We start from the raw sequence: 17,176 nt of genomic DNA, 5'->3' as shown, positions 1-17,176 counted from the left end.
GGGATATTGGGAAGAAATTATTCCCTGTGAGGGTGGCGAGGCCCTGGCACAGGTTGCCCAGAGAAGCTGTGGTTGCCCCTGGATCCCTGGAAGTGTCCAAGGCCAGGTTGGACGGGGCTTGGAGCAACCTGGGACAGTGGAAGGTGACCCTGCCCATGGCAGGGGGTTGGAAGGAGATGATCTTTAAGGTCCCTTCCAACCTAAACCATTCTGTGATTCTATGAATTCCACACATGCAGGAAAGGGAAGCCAAGACAAAGATTCATCATGACAGACAAAACACGATCAGTGCAAAGGGGCTGGACCCTACAGAGCAGGACAGGAAGATGAAGCCCAGATACTCTCAACGTGTAAGTCTTGCCTGTCCATTTATTTGGACCTGGGGCAAAACCAGTGAACATTTTCCCATCCTTCAACTGTACAATGACCTGGGTAACTCTCCTCACTCCCTGCAATTCTCACATAAACCCCAGAGATACTGGCTCAGTCTGACATCAGACCCACAGTTGTGCTGCTCTGTTGAAAACAGGTAAATTCCCAGCTTAGGAAGGACAAGCTGGAGGTCCTGGCACAGTTGAATCAAAACATGTGATATTAATTTCAACAAGAAAAGATCAAAATGTGTGGATTAAAAAAGAAAAAGGGAAAAGAGGAAAATGCCATACTCTTCAGGGGGAAAAAGTCGACTGTCAAGTTCTGTTCTGCCTTGGCTGTTCAAGAGAGAAAAGGTTACTGACACCAAAAGGTAAAAAAAAAGCCAAACCCGCAACTTGGCATCCTCTATATTTGGAAATGAGCTTGGGAAACGTAACCTGTCATAATGAGTCAGTGTTTTTGTTCACTTAAGGAAGCTATTTATGCACATTTCTGTAAGAACAATTAGATGGGCAACAAATGTAATGAACTGAAAGGAGTACAAGGCTGTGAATGTGGGGTTTGACCTTTACTGTGCAGCCTCGTAACAGCAAATTGCTCTGGTTTTTCCCTGCTCTTTGTCAATGCCACTGAGATGACAACTAGGGTGGGATTTCAATACTTGGGAAAGGAAATATTTATTACTTCATCTTTAGGAAACATTACTTCATTATTTTGGAAAGCTGCCATTATTTGGGCACTAAGGCTAGAAAATTAAACAAACGGGGGTTACTTGCAGCTCTCAGGGTACTGTTAAGTCTCTGGTTGATATTTTAGAGGAATTTTTAGATATTTAATATTTAGATATTTGAGATATCTCAAAGAAACTGATATATACAGATTGGATGCTTAGGATATTAGGCAGCTCAAGTGAGAACAGTCCAAAATTCACTAGTCATTTGTAGTATCACAGCCAGCATTCCCTGCATACCTCATGAGGCAAATCCTGTAATCATATTTTTTCTGAACAGCAAAACAGAGGGATTATATCACCACTGCTTTGCCCCATTTGAGAACAGCACTCAGAATTACACTACTTCTTGGCCTTCATCTAACAGTCAGACCATGCTCCCCTCAAACTTTCACTGAGGAAGCAATGCAGATATTCAAAATATTGTCTAGTGCCTGTAAGAGATTCAACTGAGAACAGTTATGGCCTGGAATCAAGCAAGAAAACTTTATTTAACTGGATTCACATCTCCCAGGATGTGGCTACACTGAATTCTGAAAGGCAAAGCTCTGCCTACAAACTACCCAGCCTTATGAATCCACCCCTGCTCCTGTCTCCACGTCCTCTGCAATACACCATAAAAACAAGATTGCTCAAGGTGCTCAAACTGAACCTGCTATGTCTTTTATTAAGCTCTTAGAGAGAGTCCAAAGGAGGCAACGAAGATGGTGAAGGGCCTTGAGGAGAAGCTGTGTGAGGAGAGGCTGAAGGCACTTGGTGTGTTCAGCTGCAGAGGAGGAGACTGAGGAGAGACCTCACTGCAGTTACAACTTCCTCGGGAGGGGAAGAGGAGGGGCAGGACTGAGCTCTGCTCTGTGGGGACCAGGGACAGCACCCAGGGAATGGCTGGAGTTGTGTCAGGGGAGGTTTAGGTTGGATATTAGAAATAGGTTCTTCTCCCAGAGGGTGGTTGGCACTGAACAGGCTCCCCAGGGCAGTGGGCACAGCCCCAAGGCTGCCAGAGCTCTAGGAGGGTTTGGATGATCCTCTGGGGCACAGGGTGTGACTGCTGGGGATGGGCCTGTGCAGGGCCAGGAGCTGGGACTCGATGATCCTGGTGGGTCCCTTCCAAGTCAGCACATGCTGTGATTCTGTGATTTAACACCCACGTCTCAAGACTGACATGGAGAAAGGTGCGGAAAAAATTATATAAAGGGAGACTTCTCATAGATACCCTGTAGTAGCATTACCATTACAGTATAATATATATATTATATATATATATATAATTATATAGCATTACTTTGTAGGGTTGCCTTGTGGCATCCACTTTCTAGAGCCGGGTAGGAACAGTCCTGACCACGGGCCTCACAAGGATTTACCGGCTTAGTCCAAGACCCCCAAATCTGTACCTCGGCTTTCGTGAGCTGCTCCCGCAGCTTCTCCACCTCCTCGCGGAGCTCCCGGATGATGCGAGCGTTGGGGTCCTCGTTGACCACGGCGTGGTTGACGATGTTCTTGGCCCTGTCCGCGTACCTCAGGGTGGAAAGGGTCTCGTCGTAGTTATCTGCTGCCGGGCTCACGGTTGCCACCATGGCAGTCTTGCTGTTCCCGCCGAGGCTGTCCTGGAAGGCGGGAGAGGTGACGGAATGAAAACAGCAGGTTCCTTCTGGTTTACCCGCTCAGTAAACTCAGGCAGCGAATAATAAGCTAAAAGTTTGGAGCAGATGGGGTGCAGCTAAAAGCAGAAATACTGTTGGCAGTTCAAAACCAAATGATGTGTAAATCGAGAAAGAGTTGTCATTTTCAGCGTGATTTTTTTAAGCACGTTTAGGAACTGTCACTCTTGGCTTTCAGAATCAGTTTTAGTTGTAACGGGAATGAAAAAAAAGTCCCTTTTTTGGGCTTTGCAGTGCCTCGAAAGGGCTTCAAAGGTTTAATTCTATGTTTTGTGTGTAGGTTTATAAACTAGAAATATAAGCACTTCAGCATTAAACTTCTTAGATACTGCTGAGGGAGCTCAGGAAAGATCGTGATGAACTCAGAACATCTTATTTTAAAGACTATAAGAGAGATCTCTCCAACAAATATTTAAATTACTGAAAGATCTCCTCATAAACAATACAGCTGATTCTAATCCTATAAACATTTCAGGATGGGGCCCTTCCCTTCTCCCCACTGACACAGCTCACAAACCTAAATTGAGTTACATAAGAAATTACCCTCCTGGAATTTGGTTGACAGAGAAGAAGGGTGTGAAACCACATTCCTGCAAGGCAGAGTGTCAGGGGGAGAGGAGAAGGGAAGGAAGGAATGAAGGAAGGAAGGATTCAATCTTTTTATTGATCATAAAATCATGGTTTATAATTTTGGCCAGTCTAAAAGATAAAATATTTTGCTTTTTTAAATTTTGCAATTTTGCAGTAGATTTTTTTTTTCTTCTGTTTTTTTTGGTTGGTTGGTTGGTTGGGTTGGGTTTTTTTGTTTGTTTGGATTTTTTGGGGGGGTTATTTTGGTTTTTTACCCAATATCCCTTCCTGAGATGAACCATGCTATTAATTTTCATCTTCAATAACCCATGAAATCTAGGTCAGGCATTGCCATTAGAACAATCTGACTGCATTAGCTGCCTGTCCAACCATTTCAATTACCCAGCACACGTGCAGCTTTCCCCAGAAATCATTAAAACACCCCTTTAAGTATTTCCCCAAGACTCTTTTTGGTTGGATGATGCCTAAAACACTTTGACAGCCGTCTGGCTGCTCCCGAGGTCAGACAAGTATTGCCCACACAGCCTGATGAGTTGGTAGCACTTTGCTGTCTCTGCTCATGCAAAAGGCCATGTAATTCATATAAATATAAATATATATATGTGTATTTATAATGTTCAGCACACTGAGGTGCACCAGCATGGTTGGTATGTGCAGGTAAGAATATTTATAAAGAAGTCAACTGCAAAAAACAGTTTTCTGTCTGATCTCACAGTGAATTTTTTTCTCATCTGAGGAGTAACCAACATTCACTGCAATGAGTACACAGTTTGGGAGGGTCCACTCTGTACCACAGAAGAGTTTTTCCAAGGCAACCACTGAAAACTTGAAGATCTACAAGAGCACATGTTTCATTTGATGGGGTTTCTGGGCCAAATATTAGGAATGACACCCTGCCACTGCAATCCCTGTTCTGCATAAAACGATGAAGTTTGGCAGGGAGCTGGCCAGGGACTCCCCTTCCAAACCCAACCTTAAAAGTTTGTTCAGGGAATACTTGGGAATACTACTTGGGAATGTCCTTCACTGCACTAATTAGCTCCAAAATAGGATTAATTCATTATTTGAATTGCAACTCTGCTGTACAGGCAGCTGAGAACGCTGTAACAGTGATACACCAGAATCCACAATACACCCATTATAAGTTGGGTAGAGTCCCTCTTGTAGCAATTCAAGCCCAATGCCAGACTGTCTGATAAAAGTTTTATGTATAAAACCCTTGTGCTGATTTCACTGGTTTCTTTAATGCTAATCGAGAAAGGTGGACAAATAGTAAATCAGCCTCTCATTAGCAAAGACGGTGCCTGTAAATGACCCTGGCAAGGCTGGGCCTGCATGTGACAGAGTGGAAATAAATAAGTTTAGTTATTTCTGAGCCTAAACCAGCCCAGTCTTCTCTAACACCAAGATTACTGTGACAACAATGCAAAATGTCGAGATCAGAAATGATATTTTTAATAGCTGCCATCAGTAAGCCACACAGGGCTTCTGATTATCACGGGAAAGCAAGATGTTTGTGCCAATATTTTGCTAAAAACAAGAAGTTCAAGCACTGACAAGCTATTTTGCTTCCTACACATAACTTGATAGTTTTCACCTGGTACTTCTGTCTAAAGATCCTCAACAAAATTAAGCAGAAAAGTGTTAGATCTTGAGGTCTCCTGAACCCTACTGGTTTCTCAGATTTGTGGAGAGGCACTTTATGACAGATATTCTTACAGTTAGAACACATTCAGTCTGCTTTGGTATCATAATTAAAAGCTGAAAGCTACAGAGAAAGACACCCCATCTCATGGTTTCTCCAAACACGCCTCTTTACGAATAAATCCCTCCTTTGATCTTTCATCTAAAAAAACCCAAAAAACAAAAAAAGGTTTAAATTTTCCCTTTTCAAAATAAAGCTTCAATGAGCTTGTTTGTAAGAAATCCAAAAGCCCCAACCCTTTTGTTTGCACTTAACACGGCTGGATGTTGGACACAAAGAAGGTTTGCCTGAAAGAAGGCAGAACAAAAGTGAGCTCCTATTTCTGAGCCATTGGCATCGTGGCCACAATGCCTTGGACAGGTGCTAAACAGGAATTGCAGTCTGCTCCCTGGATTTGTTTAGCAATGGGGCAGCATAACTAATTCTAACGAGACTAGAAATTCCTTAGGAAAGTTTCCACTCTGCCCGCTCGGGGTGTTACGGCCACATCAGGAACCCGAGCGCACACACACGGCCCCGGGTTTGTTCCCATCTCTGCAGAGAGCCCCTCAAAAAAAAAAAATCACTTGTTTATTACTGATTAGAGGAAAAACTCAGTGTGAATATACAGAGGTAAAAATATACTTAAACACTAAAAAAGTCTTAGCACAAAGGGCAATGTGATAGGAGGACTTGTTTTGCTCCAGACGCTCTTTCTGTCGTGCCCGTCGCATTTTTACGTGGCCCTCGTGACTATCTGATGTCCAGCATTTGTGCTGTTTACACCAGGGAGTAGAGATAAATTGTTTCACAAGTCATGCTAAAAGGTTTATTCAAAGGCAGCCCTGAGAAAAATGAAGGTTTGTGGTGTCAAGGTTACACGAGCAGAGATTTTATGTTACTTAAGCACCGAAGTCAACTTTGTCTTCAAATCTCCTTAAGAAAAATGTCTTTTTTTATCCCCACACCTCTGTATAACCTTCAAGTGACTTTGTATTTTTCTTTTCACGTGTGCAGTTAAATCACAGGGACGTGAAATTTGAATAACATCTAAAAATATTGCTAAGAGTGGATGGGGAAGCAAGCAGAGTATTCAAGATTAAAAAAATGTAGCCAGAGCATCTACAAAAGAGGACAATAAAAATCAGGTGGTGCCAAAAATTGGTTTCTTCCCAGATTACCTCTTTCTACTAACAAATAGTTGCTCCTAGATAACAATTAAACAGAGGACAAGGGGAAAAAAAAGAAATTTGACATACATTAATCTCATATTTAACAATTTGGTTTTTTCATTTAGACCTTACAGATTTGCAGCCAAGTGCCATTATGAGACACTCTTTTCTCCCCCAAAATAATAACAAATAGAGGCCTATGCAGTTCAAAAAATGATTTAACTGCTCGTTTCACACGAATATCATGTCTAAAGTCTTCTGACCTGTTCCTCAGACTGTAACTCAGATAATGCTCTGCAATTACACTCTGCTGATAAAAGTATATTAAAAATATATTAGATGATCAGGAAAAGGTAATAGTCTTCATAAAAAAAAATCTTCAAATCTGACCATGCCAGTATGTAAAATTCAGCTGCATGCAGAAATAGCCCAAATTAAATTAGCCCTGAGGCTGTGTGTGAAGCTGTACACACGGTGACCCATGAAAAATACTGCTTTTAATTTTATTCCTAAAGTTCCTTAGACTTTAGGCCACTGCAGGTCATTGCAGAAGACAGAGAACACATTTAGTCCACAGAGATACTGATGGCTTCCATCCAGCTCGTTTTCCAAAGACACTTATGGTTAACATCAAACCCAGAAAGTGAGGCAAAGAGAACAGTTTTATTTCATTAAATGAGAATCTTTTCCCCTTTTCCTCTCTTTTATTTCACTTTAAAAAATCCCCAAAACTTACTTACTTTAAGTAACCAAGTGAGCACAGAATCACGATACGGAACAAATTTGTTCTTGTTCTTGCCAGCAGCCTGATCTGCCAGGGCAGAAATAACCAACCCAAGAGTTGTGAGGGATCTGCCCAGAGAACACAAGAAGTCATTAACAAGGGTAAATATTCATAAGCCAAATGCATATTTAGACAGCAAAAAAAAAATGTGCTCCCGGGAAAAAGTTCCTAGTACAAAAGCTCCACTCCTTTATTTTCAATATGTTTTCACCCTTAAAAATGAGGTTTTCACGATGAAATTTGTGGTAGTTGCAAGAACACAAGTATTTTTTAAATACATGGAGATCTCATTCAACTTGCAAGGAGTATAGCGTGTCAAAAAGAGAAACAGAGAAAGAAAGAAAAGAAAGAGAGAGAGAGAAAGAGAGAAAGAAAGAGAGAGAGAGAAAAATAGAGAAAGAGAAAAAGAAAGAGAGAAAGAAAGAGAGAAAGAGAGAGAGAGAGAGAAAGAAAGAGAGAGAAAGAGAGAGAAAGAGAGAGAGAAAAATAGAGAAAGAGAAAAAGAAAGAGAGAAAGAAAGAGAGAGAGAGAAAAATAGAGAAAGAGAAAAAGAAAGAGAGAAAGAAAGAGAGAAAGAGAGAGAGAGAGAGAGAAAGAGAGAGAGAGAAAGAAAGAGAGAGAGAGAAAGAAAGAGAGAGAGAGAAAAATAGAGAAAGAGAAAAAGAAAGAGAGAAAGAGAGAAAGAGAAAGAAAGAGAGAAAGAGAGAAAGAGAGAGAGAGAAAGAAAGAGAGAGAGAGAAAGAAAGAGAGAAAGAGAAAGAAAGAGAGAAAGAAAGAGAAAGAAAGAGAGAAAGAGAGAAAAAAAGAAAGAAAGAAAGAAAGAAAGAAAGAAAGAAAGAAACAAACAAAGAAACAAAGAAACAAAGAAAGAAAGAGAAAGAAAGAAAGAAAGAAAGAAAGAAAGAAAGAAAGAAAGAAAGAAAGAAAGAGAAAGAGAGAAGAAAACTGACTACAAGAGCTTATATTGACTTTAGCCTATTTTCCAAGTAGCCTGTATTTAACAGCCATGATTGTACTGATAAAAAAGGAAAATAATAATCTCAAAGCCTTACTTGTTAATGTTGCTTCCTTCTTTCAGCCTGTCCCCTGCAGCACCAGTCTTAGTTGCCCTTTCACTCCCTGCTAAGTCCACCAGGCTCAGCTTGCCCACCTTCTCACCTGATGTCTGTGGAAGGAACCCGAGAACAGCCACTGTTAGTTCCCTCAATTGAAACCACATAGTTTGATGTATTTTCCAACAAGAATCAAGCTTCATTTTTTAGTGTAGATTCTTGTTCCAACACCTTTGAGAACTGTTGGACTTGAAGAGTGGCCTGTGCTAACTCACCACCTGCTGCTTCACAAACCACTGAGTGACCTGAAGTGAAGTCTGGGACACCAATATCTTCAAAACATCTCAGAAACCTCCAGAGGAGAGGTACACAGGGCATATTAGTGAAGGGTTAAACCATGAACAGTGCAGAGTTACTACACAAAAAGGAGTCACAAACCAGGGATGTGGGATTTACAACCCCACCTTGGAAACAGTCTCCTAAAAATCTCAGATTTTATACCAGTTTTCTTCTGTTTCCCAGGGACTAAGAATGGCCACGACAAGCAGCAATAATTTATGGAAATTATTACAATTGCAAAGTCTCTTCTATCCTTCTCAGCCTCCTGGAATGCAAGGCAAGCTACGAGAGTATTTAAACCTGTAATACAGATTTTGTTACAAATCCTTTTATCTCATTTGACCCAAAATGACACCGTGAAACACTCCACGAATTCCCTACGTCAGTTTGAAAAGACAACTGTCTTTGAGAACAGCTTGCTCACATCATGTTCTTCTGCAGCATCTGCAGCTTCAGCATCTCAGTATCACAAAGCGCTACGTTCCCTTAAATGAATGGGATAATCAGAATCAATGTGCTTTCAAAAATGTTACCCTAAGCCTCTAAAAAATATGGTGTGATCATCAAGCCACAGGGAAAACGTGTCATTTCCAGGACTGAAAGGACTGGCAGGTGGGAAAACAGAGAAATCTGTCCCAGAAACTCACACAGCGGTCAATGGAAGATACAGAAAAGATGGACAGTCAGGACATCGACCACCCTTGCAGGGTCACACAAAAATGAGGTGTGATGAGCCTGCAGTACAGCCACAGCAAAACTGGAATGACAAACTATGCAAAATCCAGGAGTTCAGCACAGTATGATGCTGATTTGAAGTGTAAAGGGGAAAAAAATCCAAATAAAGAACGAGGGAAATGATGAGGATAAGAAGATCAGTGGAAACTGAGAAACAAGGATGAAAAAAGTCCAAATGCTCATTATGTTTTTCCGCTATATTCAATATTTAGGCACACACATGCCTTAGATTTGCTCCACGGACACTCAGATTTTCTCAAAGGTTTTGAAAGTATGAAAGAATTGCCCAAGAACAGAATCTATCAACAAAGGTTAAAGATACTTATTTCAATTGAATTTTATCAGCATGTTCTGTGAGGGACTAAATAATATTGACATCATGTATTTCACACACCCCTCCAGGGTATATTTTTTTCATAAGGAAACATAAAGAAAAACATTCTCACATTTAAATGTCTTTTAGATATTTAATATATACACATCAAATATTAATGGGATACAATGCAAAATGTTTGAAATCGGTCATTTTTTTTTCTATTTAGAAAGTTGACAATTTACATATATTTGCATGAAATAACCCGAGGGACGCTCAGGTGTTCTTCTATTTTTCATCTACACACTCTACCTTTAATATGTCCTACACACTGCTTCCTAAAAAGAAGTGTTTCTTTTCTATGAAATACATTAAAGGAACATTTCCATGCTTGACATTTGGACCTTGTAAGTTGTTTTTCTTACCCCTGATTGTACGTCATAGAGCGTGTGGGTGAGGATAATCTTGAACACTGCGTGGGACCGACTGCTCTCCTCGTTCATGTTGGTTGCAGCCACTGTGCGGGATTTGTTGCCCTCAGACATCAAGGACTCGATGTCCTAGAGACAATTTTCACAGCCAGGAGAGTATCTGAATTAACATCCTTCTCAATTATCCACAAAAATAATCCCATTCTGGTAAAATACAGTGTTTTCTCAGGGGTTTCCCACCATTCATTCATAAAACGTGAGGGGTAAAAATGTTGTGATCTCTCTCCTTTAAAGCCTAGAAATTACAGTGTCATGACCCTCCTCGACATAGATATCAAATGATCATCAAAATAATGCACCTGCCTGCAGACAGAAACACTCAAAAGCAAAGAAAGGAGTGAGGAAACAGCAATCCCTGGTTGAACCCTGTAACATTTTAGCCTCAGATGTCAGACATGTTTTTGGAATCTGGAATACTGACAGGAGGCTCAAAGGTTTATAAAACAGAACCAGGCTGAATAGGGTCATTATTTCCCTCCAAGTTTTAGAAGTTATAAAATTTTTAGATATGTTGTGATACTCCAGGAAGGTGCAGGCCCCTTCTTTGGGGTTTTACAGTTAAAATTTTAGAGTCTTGGCTATATTTTTGTTCCTTTTGTTTGGGTAATGCTAAAACAACTCAAAAAACAGTCAAACAACAGACCGCCACAGACCATTTTGACTCCATATGCTGGATTACACAAAGCTGCTGGGCAACATGGAAAGGCAAAGCATGAAATGTGTCTTGATTTAGCAGAAACCACCAAGGAGTGGTAGATGAACACCTGGAGAAACTGCAATAGGAGGGATTCCACCATTTTCACGTTTTGGTGACGTGACAATTCAATATTATGACAGAATTGCATCCCTTATTTATCCCTTTTTCCCACAGTACATTGATGTTTCTTTAAAAAATAGGGCATTTTGTGAATGCATATATAAACATTTACTATCCAGCAGGCAAGTTTGGTGTGATGTTCTCAAATATTTGCTTTGTAAACAGCCATTCATTTATAATTCCACTGTGTGCTACTGGGAGGGGAAATTACTAGACTAGAGCACGACAGCCAAAAAGTGACACAGTGGGTACTGAGAGGCTGTCTCTGCTAAATCCTGGCTCTGTAATTAATCACAAAACACTTTCTCATGACAGCATACACTCATCTTAAGTCTGGGAGGAAATGTGTTTCATTAAATAGCTGAATTACTTCCAGAATTATTGAATAGTACAGGATGAAGGGAGTTTCTGCTCTTAACCCTGTTCTCCCCAGGGATCACAATATGACAATCCTCAGCTCTCTTGCTCTAAAATCCACAGTGATGAGGAGCAGCTTAACAATTCTGTCCTGCTTAGGGGGCAGTACCCTGGTGTTTAGGGTGTCAACACAAGCCTTTCATAAAATGGATCCTTACCTTGTAGCTAGCAACAGCTAGTTTGGATAGGCCATCTACGTAAGGGCCATAAACACTGTGTTCTCTAACCTTTAATGACTGACGGCTTCTGGTTGGGGGAAAAAAAAGGTATTTATAAGCACATGACTGACTTGAGACAACATTTACACAAAGTCAATTCTCACTGACAGATCTCCAACAGGATGGCCTCACAGATAGTGTAATAAAGCACAGAACATGGACTACAGTGCAAACAAAAAGGGCTTATGTCTGCACGTAAAAAGCTGACACAGACAGTTTTGTCACTTCATAAAAGGTGGCATTAGAGCAAATTTACTCCAAGTTTTTAGTCTTACTACTTTATTTTGGTTTAAAATGAGAGGATGCTGAGATCAGGAAGGCAGCAAACGCTTTAGATGGAGGCATATTTAGATTAAGGCAAACTGGTATGAAAGGGAAGAGTGTGGGACAACATTCTACAGTGCTGATCACACACAGGTTACCTACCCCTTTGGGTCAAGGAGATCTCTGACTTTCTCATTGTATATCTCCATGTAGGATACTTCCACTTTGAAACTCTGCTCTTCATTTTCCTCTTTCTGTGCTCTTTCAAAGAGTCCACTGCAAAGTTTAGGGATTAGTCCAGGCTGGTCAGCAGTCCCCATCATTGTGTAAGATTTTCCAGATCCTGTGTGAGGGAATCTATGATTAGTGGACATGCAACAAGGGCTCTTGCTGGGCAGAATATTGATAGGAAGTAGAAGAGGTTAAAAAGTTAATTAATATCATTCAGTGAAAGATTATTTGTTCAGTTTCCTACTTTAAAGTAACCAAAACACCACTGAGCTAAAGGCTATTTAATTAAAAGGGAAACAAGAAATTTAGCTCCAACTGCTGGAGACGACTTTTTCAGGCAGATAAAGTAAATCACACCCCACTAACATCCACAGATGGGCCAGGATGAGAAAACTCTTCACGTTACTCTTTAAATATTAGGTTTTAAATGACAATTCAAGATCATTCCAACTGCAGAGGCAGAAAACCTGAGCGATGCTGCGAACTCAAGGACGACCACGGTCATCCCAAAGATCAAAATCTACACTGTGAGAAACAAGGGTCGCCAGCAGCAACAAAACCTTATTTCTCATCCTGCCCGCCTCATATCTGATGTTAGAGGAGGGAAAAACATTTCTTATCTCCACTAGAAGGCATTTCTCCTGGAACAATGTCACAACAGGCACGGGAAGAGTCTCCAGTCAGGACGGTAACACCTTTTGAGGGGAGAATATTTTCGCTTATCTGGGACTTACCCGTTTGCCCGTAGGCAAAGATACAAGCGTTGTAGCCTTCAAAGGCATTCTGAAGAATATTCTCCCCAAGGCACTTGAAAACAACATCTTGACCTAAAAAATACAACACACAGGCGAAGAAGATCGTAACTCAGCAAGAGGTATTTGTTCCTTGGTTTGGAATCTTCAAGGATTATGTAAAAGCAGTTGGTGCTTTCCTGCTGTTGTTGCCTAAATAACATCCAGTGTTTGCTCCCCTGGACAGGAGCAAGTCCATCAGCACCAGAAGATGCTTCTGTACAAATCTGGGATTATCATGCACATACCTGGATGTGTTTAAAGACACGTCCTACCAGTGTTTTACTACGCTCAGAAGTTTTATCAGCAGAGAATCTACTGCCCACTGCAGAATTTAATCCACTGGTGAATGACACCCCCTCAAAGCAGACTCTACCTGTACATTTTAACGACAGTCAGTTGATTTTAATCTAAGGGAATCAGTAGAGCAGTGGATAATTTTACTGTATAAGATATTAAATAATACCATGAGGAGATTCTAGTAGAAAAGGAATCACAGCTATGGGGAAGATTTTATAGTACAAGATATGCATTAGCAAAATACAGGGTGTATCACTTCTCTTGTAATGGAAATTTGAGCTTTTTCAGATCATTTTCCAAGCAGAGGAAGAAAGGCTTAAAATGTTTGAATAGCATCACTTTAAAAAAAAAAAAAAATCTCTATTTTGAGAATTTCTTTTGTAAGAAGAGGAACAAGACATGACAGAACTTTATGGACTGGAAGTCCTCTCAAATAAGTTAATGTTCCTTTAAGTTCTTCTTTTTCTCTCATTGAAGTTCATATTTTTATATTCAAGGTCATTGCTAAATTCCCCATAAAGATCACTCAAAGTTGGGCCAGGCCAAGCACAGTGAAGTGGTTTTGGAGCAAACCCTTCCACTGCATAACAGACCATAACATAAGTTATACAGGCACCTCCAACAGTTTGAGAAACAAAATATATACCTGCCTATGTCATTTGTATGGTTGAAAGTGTCACGTTTTTCTCAGTTCCTTGATTAATTACTATTCATGAGTTATTTGTTAAAGAAGTAAAAATCAAGAAGTGGATGTGCCTTTGATTTTTCTTGTGATTATTTTTTTTTGAAAGTAGACAGTAAGAAGTTCAACTGATCCCAAATTTTAAAAGATAACAAGTGTGAAAGGAATAGATGACAAGAGTGTTAAATCAAATTTTACCCTAATTTTTTGCCAAAAGGAATTATAATAATACACAGAAAACTTTTCATTAAATACATTGCTCATTCTCACCTGAGCATCTGAATTCACATTGTCTATATTAAATTAGGCTTTTATTAATATTCCATTAATAAGTTGTACTGTGATGTCAAACTCCCAGCAGCACTGCGAAACATGAAACTACACATAACAACGCTCCTCAAATATTGAAAATAAATTATTTTGATGCTTTTAAAATTACAGACTTGGAGTAATACTTTAAATAAAATTGTAAATATGAGTAGCCCATCTGTGTGAGGGATTTCTCCATTCCCTACACTGCAAACGGGTGGCAGTGCCCGTTGCTGTTGTCAGAAACAGAAGTGATTGAAGATTTCCCTTTTCCTTTTGACGACAAACAGTTATTTAGGGGACAGCACCTTGTGCCATATGGCCTGTGCCCTGTAGCAAACCCTGTTTTAATTAGATCATTCCCACCTGGAGACAAGAAGCCCAAAGCCCCTACAAATATTACCTGCATATTTTTCTTTGACAGATTCATCCATAGACCAAAAGCAGTGATCGTAAGCGAACACCTGCAGGGAAACAACCGGGACACCCCATAAAATCTGCTGCCAAACCAAACACGTTATCCAAATTTTGACATTCTGAACGTAACACACATTCCCACAGAACTCCTCATTTTCTCGAAGCCTAAACAAACACTTCATCTTCCTACATGTGCTTCTATTTGCTCCTCGTTTCTGTTTCCTCCTTTCTGTGCCAATCCCATTCCCTGCTCTCCAAAAGCTCTCCACGTGCCAACCGAGTGGATGTCAAGGAGCGCTGAGCATCTCCCTTTAAACCCATCCTTGCAATTCATTTTTCACAAGAGCTTCTATTTTGCAAACTGACAGATGTCCTCAAGCTGTTTCTGCCTCCCATCTCCCCGTGCCTCTTGTCTGCATAAATTAAAAACAAGCCTTAGGGTTGGAACCTCTTTCCGATACAAGAGGAGCACGTATTTATTTATATATACCATGGCAAACCAATGCAGTCATCACAGCCTAATATTTGTACAAGAATAATATCAAACCAATTAGTTTCATCATGAGAGGGGCAGCACTATAATCTTCTTCAACGGGTAAGTTTTGATTTCATGGCAAATCCATCGAAAGGTCCACGGGCACCTTTCATCCTAAAAGCTGACCTGAAATAAGGCAATGCATATTTTGGGGCAGATGTTTGCCAAAACAGCTCCTCTGGGTATGCATTTGCAAGGAAAAAAATTAATTAGGGTAATGTCTGACCTACATTCACATAGGCAAAATTTACCCTGTAGGATGCAGGAGAAGGGAAGTGAAATGTGGGGCTCTTTGGTTGTGGATTTCCCCTCTAAGCTCAGTGGAAGCTGCTCTTTCCCCTTTGGATGTCCTGCATTGCAACCCACATTCATGAAAATGCTTAATACAGCAAAATCCTTGAAATTTAAATAACTTATCTTCAAAAATACATTGTTTTTTTCCTCGTACTACATGATGTCCCAGCACCAAGAGATAAAAGTGGTTATTTTATATCCTCTAATTGAGGAGACAACAGTTCGTTTATTTAAAATTAAGGTGCCTTCCCCCCCCCCCTTGAATTTATTTCACAAATAAACATATTATTTAAACACTTTATGCCTTCAGAACATTCAGTAAAACATCCTTGGCTACATGGCCACATCAATAAAGTGAACCCTGATATGCCAGGGCAAGGAGAGACTTCTTCAAACCAAATACAAGTGACGGGATCATAATAATAAAAAAACGAGTTTGCTTTAACACAAACACCAGAAAACGCTTTTTAAAGCCCACAAAGAACAAGTATCTTCCATTCACAGCCTGCAATGCTGAGTGTGGATGTTCTCATTTGTTCCTCTGACTCATTTTTTGGCACAGGCTGTTCAGAGCTTTTCTGTAGCACGGAGATGCTTCGAGTTTCTTACTCAACAGCTGATCAACAGCAGAGCTGGTTCTCAAAATGCTTTTAATATTTGGATAACCCACGAATAAATAAGTGACAGGGCAATTTTCACACACTGATACAACCTGCAATAAAAGCCCTTACCTTTGGGTGGCTCCTACTGTTCCCCAATGCATCAGGAGCAGAAAGGATTTGGTACAAGGTCAGGGGAAGAAAAAAAAAAAAAAAAGAAAAAACAGAAACAAGGTCTGTTAGTTGTTGTGATTTTAACTTAATTATGCTTTCATTAATCACTGGAATGCTGCATTTTAAAAGTTCATTTCTCTCCTCAGATCTCTCCTTGCTTACAGATCCCAAGTCATTTTATAAATCTTTTTAGGAGCAAGATTTGAGATCCTGTTCTAAGTTGGTTTTAAATTCAAACCGACTGATTTTCCTCATGCTGCCACCACCTCTTCCTCGTTCTCTCACAGGTTTATTTTTGTTGTGACAGCTCTCTCTCCCTCTCTCTCTCTCTGAGTGTCACTGCCTCTTAAAAAACAAAGTACCCAAGCAACATAAAAATTTCCAAAACCACTTGAACAGGAACTTCAGGAGTGTTATTCAAGAGGAAATTTCAGAGTCCAACCCTTGGGCTTGCCCAGCTCAGCTCTCTCACGGTTGCTCGGACAGCAGAGCAAACATTTGCTTCCCTAAAAGAATGAGCAGAGAACAGCAATTCCTCTCATCTGTCCTGTGAAGAATTTAAAAGTCTGGGAGTTTTTTATTTGTTTGTTGTTGAACAACAAATACAAAATCACTGGAGTGACCTTTCAAATAACAGCACAGCATCAGTCAGCGCCCCGACCCAGGTTATGCAGCCTCCCCACGTCAGAGACTGGAAAAAAAAGCAGTAAACACACAACAAACCACTGATATTTTCCTTGTCTTGGACCTTCCATGTGACATTAGGAAACTCTTGTCATCAGTAACGAGTAAAGTCTTGTGACAAGCAACACTGATTCCTTTTGAACGGAGCAGGAGAAAGACGTGGCAGCCATACAGGATTACTCTCAGAACTCTTGCTGCTCATATGGGTTGAGAAGCAAGCTTAAAAATAGTAATTTCATCACTGCCTCTCAAAAATAATTATTTATTAAGCCCATCACCTCTTTTTACTCGTGCCTGGGCCTCCTGTGTGTATCTATGTGACAGACCAGCAACGACGGTGACTTTGGAGAGCATGACCTGCTCTGCAGGATGATTATTTCAGTCAAGGTCACCCCATGTCACAGGGTCAGCAATAACAACATGACCCCCTTTCCCCTGCCATCTGGATCAGCTGGAATAAAAGCTCTCCCAAGGTCCTTGGCAGCAGGTTTGGTGTGGACTGTTGCTGTTGCTGCTGGGT

The 17,176-nt window shown here is 40.5% G+C and overlaps 1 protein-coding gene across 9 annotated transcripts in view; it reads right to left on the bottom strand.

The window, feature by feature from the left end:
• Window positions 1-17,176, bottom strand: part of KIF13B (kinesin family member 13B) — a 123,279-nt gene that overhangs the window by 58,753 nt on the left and 47,350 nt on the right. For 8 of the 9 annotated variants that reach the window (XR_007628859.1, XR_007628860.1, XM_050314749.1 and 5 more), the window contains exons 3-11: window positions 15,931-15,946; window positions 14,357-14,417; window positions 12,606-12,698; window positions 11,803-11,983; window positions 11,317-11,404; window positions 9,859-9,993; window positions 8,047-8,159; window positions 6,951-7,062; window positions 2,497-2,709 (exon numbers count right to left, since the gene is read on the bottom strand). Coding sequence is in view for 7 of the 9 variants with exons in the window: in XM_050314749.1 (XP_050170706.1) it covers window positions 2,497-2,709; window positions 6,951-7,062; window positions 8,047-8,159; window positions 9,859-9,993; window positions 11,317-11,404; window positions 11,803-11,983; window positions 12,606-12,698; window positions 14,357-14,417; window positions 15,931-15,946 (1,012 nt within the window). In the remaining 2 variants the exon portion in view is untranslated. The remainder of the gene's footprint in view (window positions 1-2,496; window positions 2,710-6,950; window positions 7,063-8,046; window positions 8,160-9,858; window positions 9,994-11,316; window positions 11,405-11,802; window positions 11,984-12,605; window positions 12,699-14,356; window positions 14,418-15,930; window positions 15,947-17,176) is intronic. The other variant, XM_050314751.1, reaches the window with a different exon arrangement.

The sequence above is a fragment of the Myiozetetes cayanensis genome, unplaced genomic scaffold (assembly GCF_022539395.1).
Source record: "Myiozetetes cayanensis isolate MyiCay16 unplaced genomic scaffold, myiCay2020 scf2-11, whole genome shotgun sequence".
NCBI lineage: Eukaryota > Metazoa > Chordata > Aves > Passeriformes > Tyrannidae > Myiozetetes > Myiozetetes cayanensis.
The sequence above is the reverse complement of the archived record's forward strand: the minus strand, read 5'-3'. Positions and strand labels throughout refer to the sequence as shown.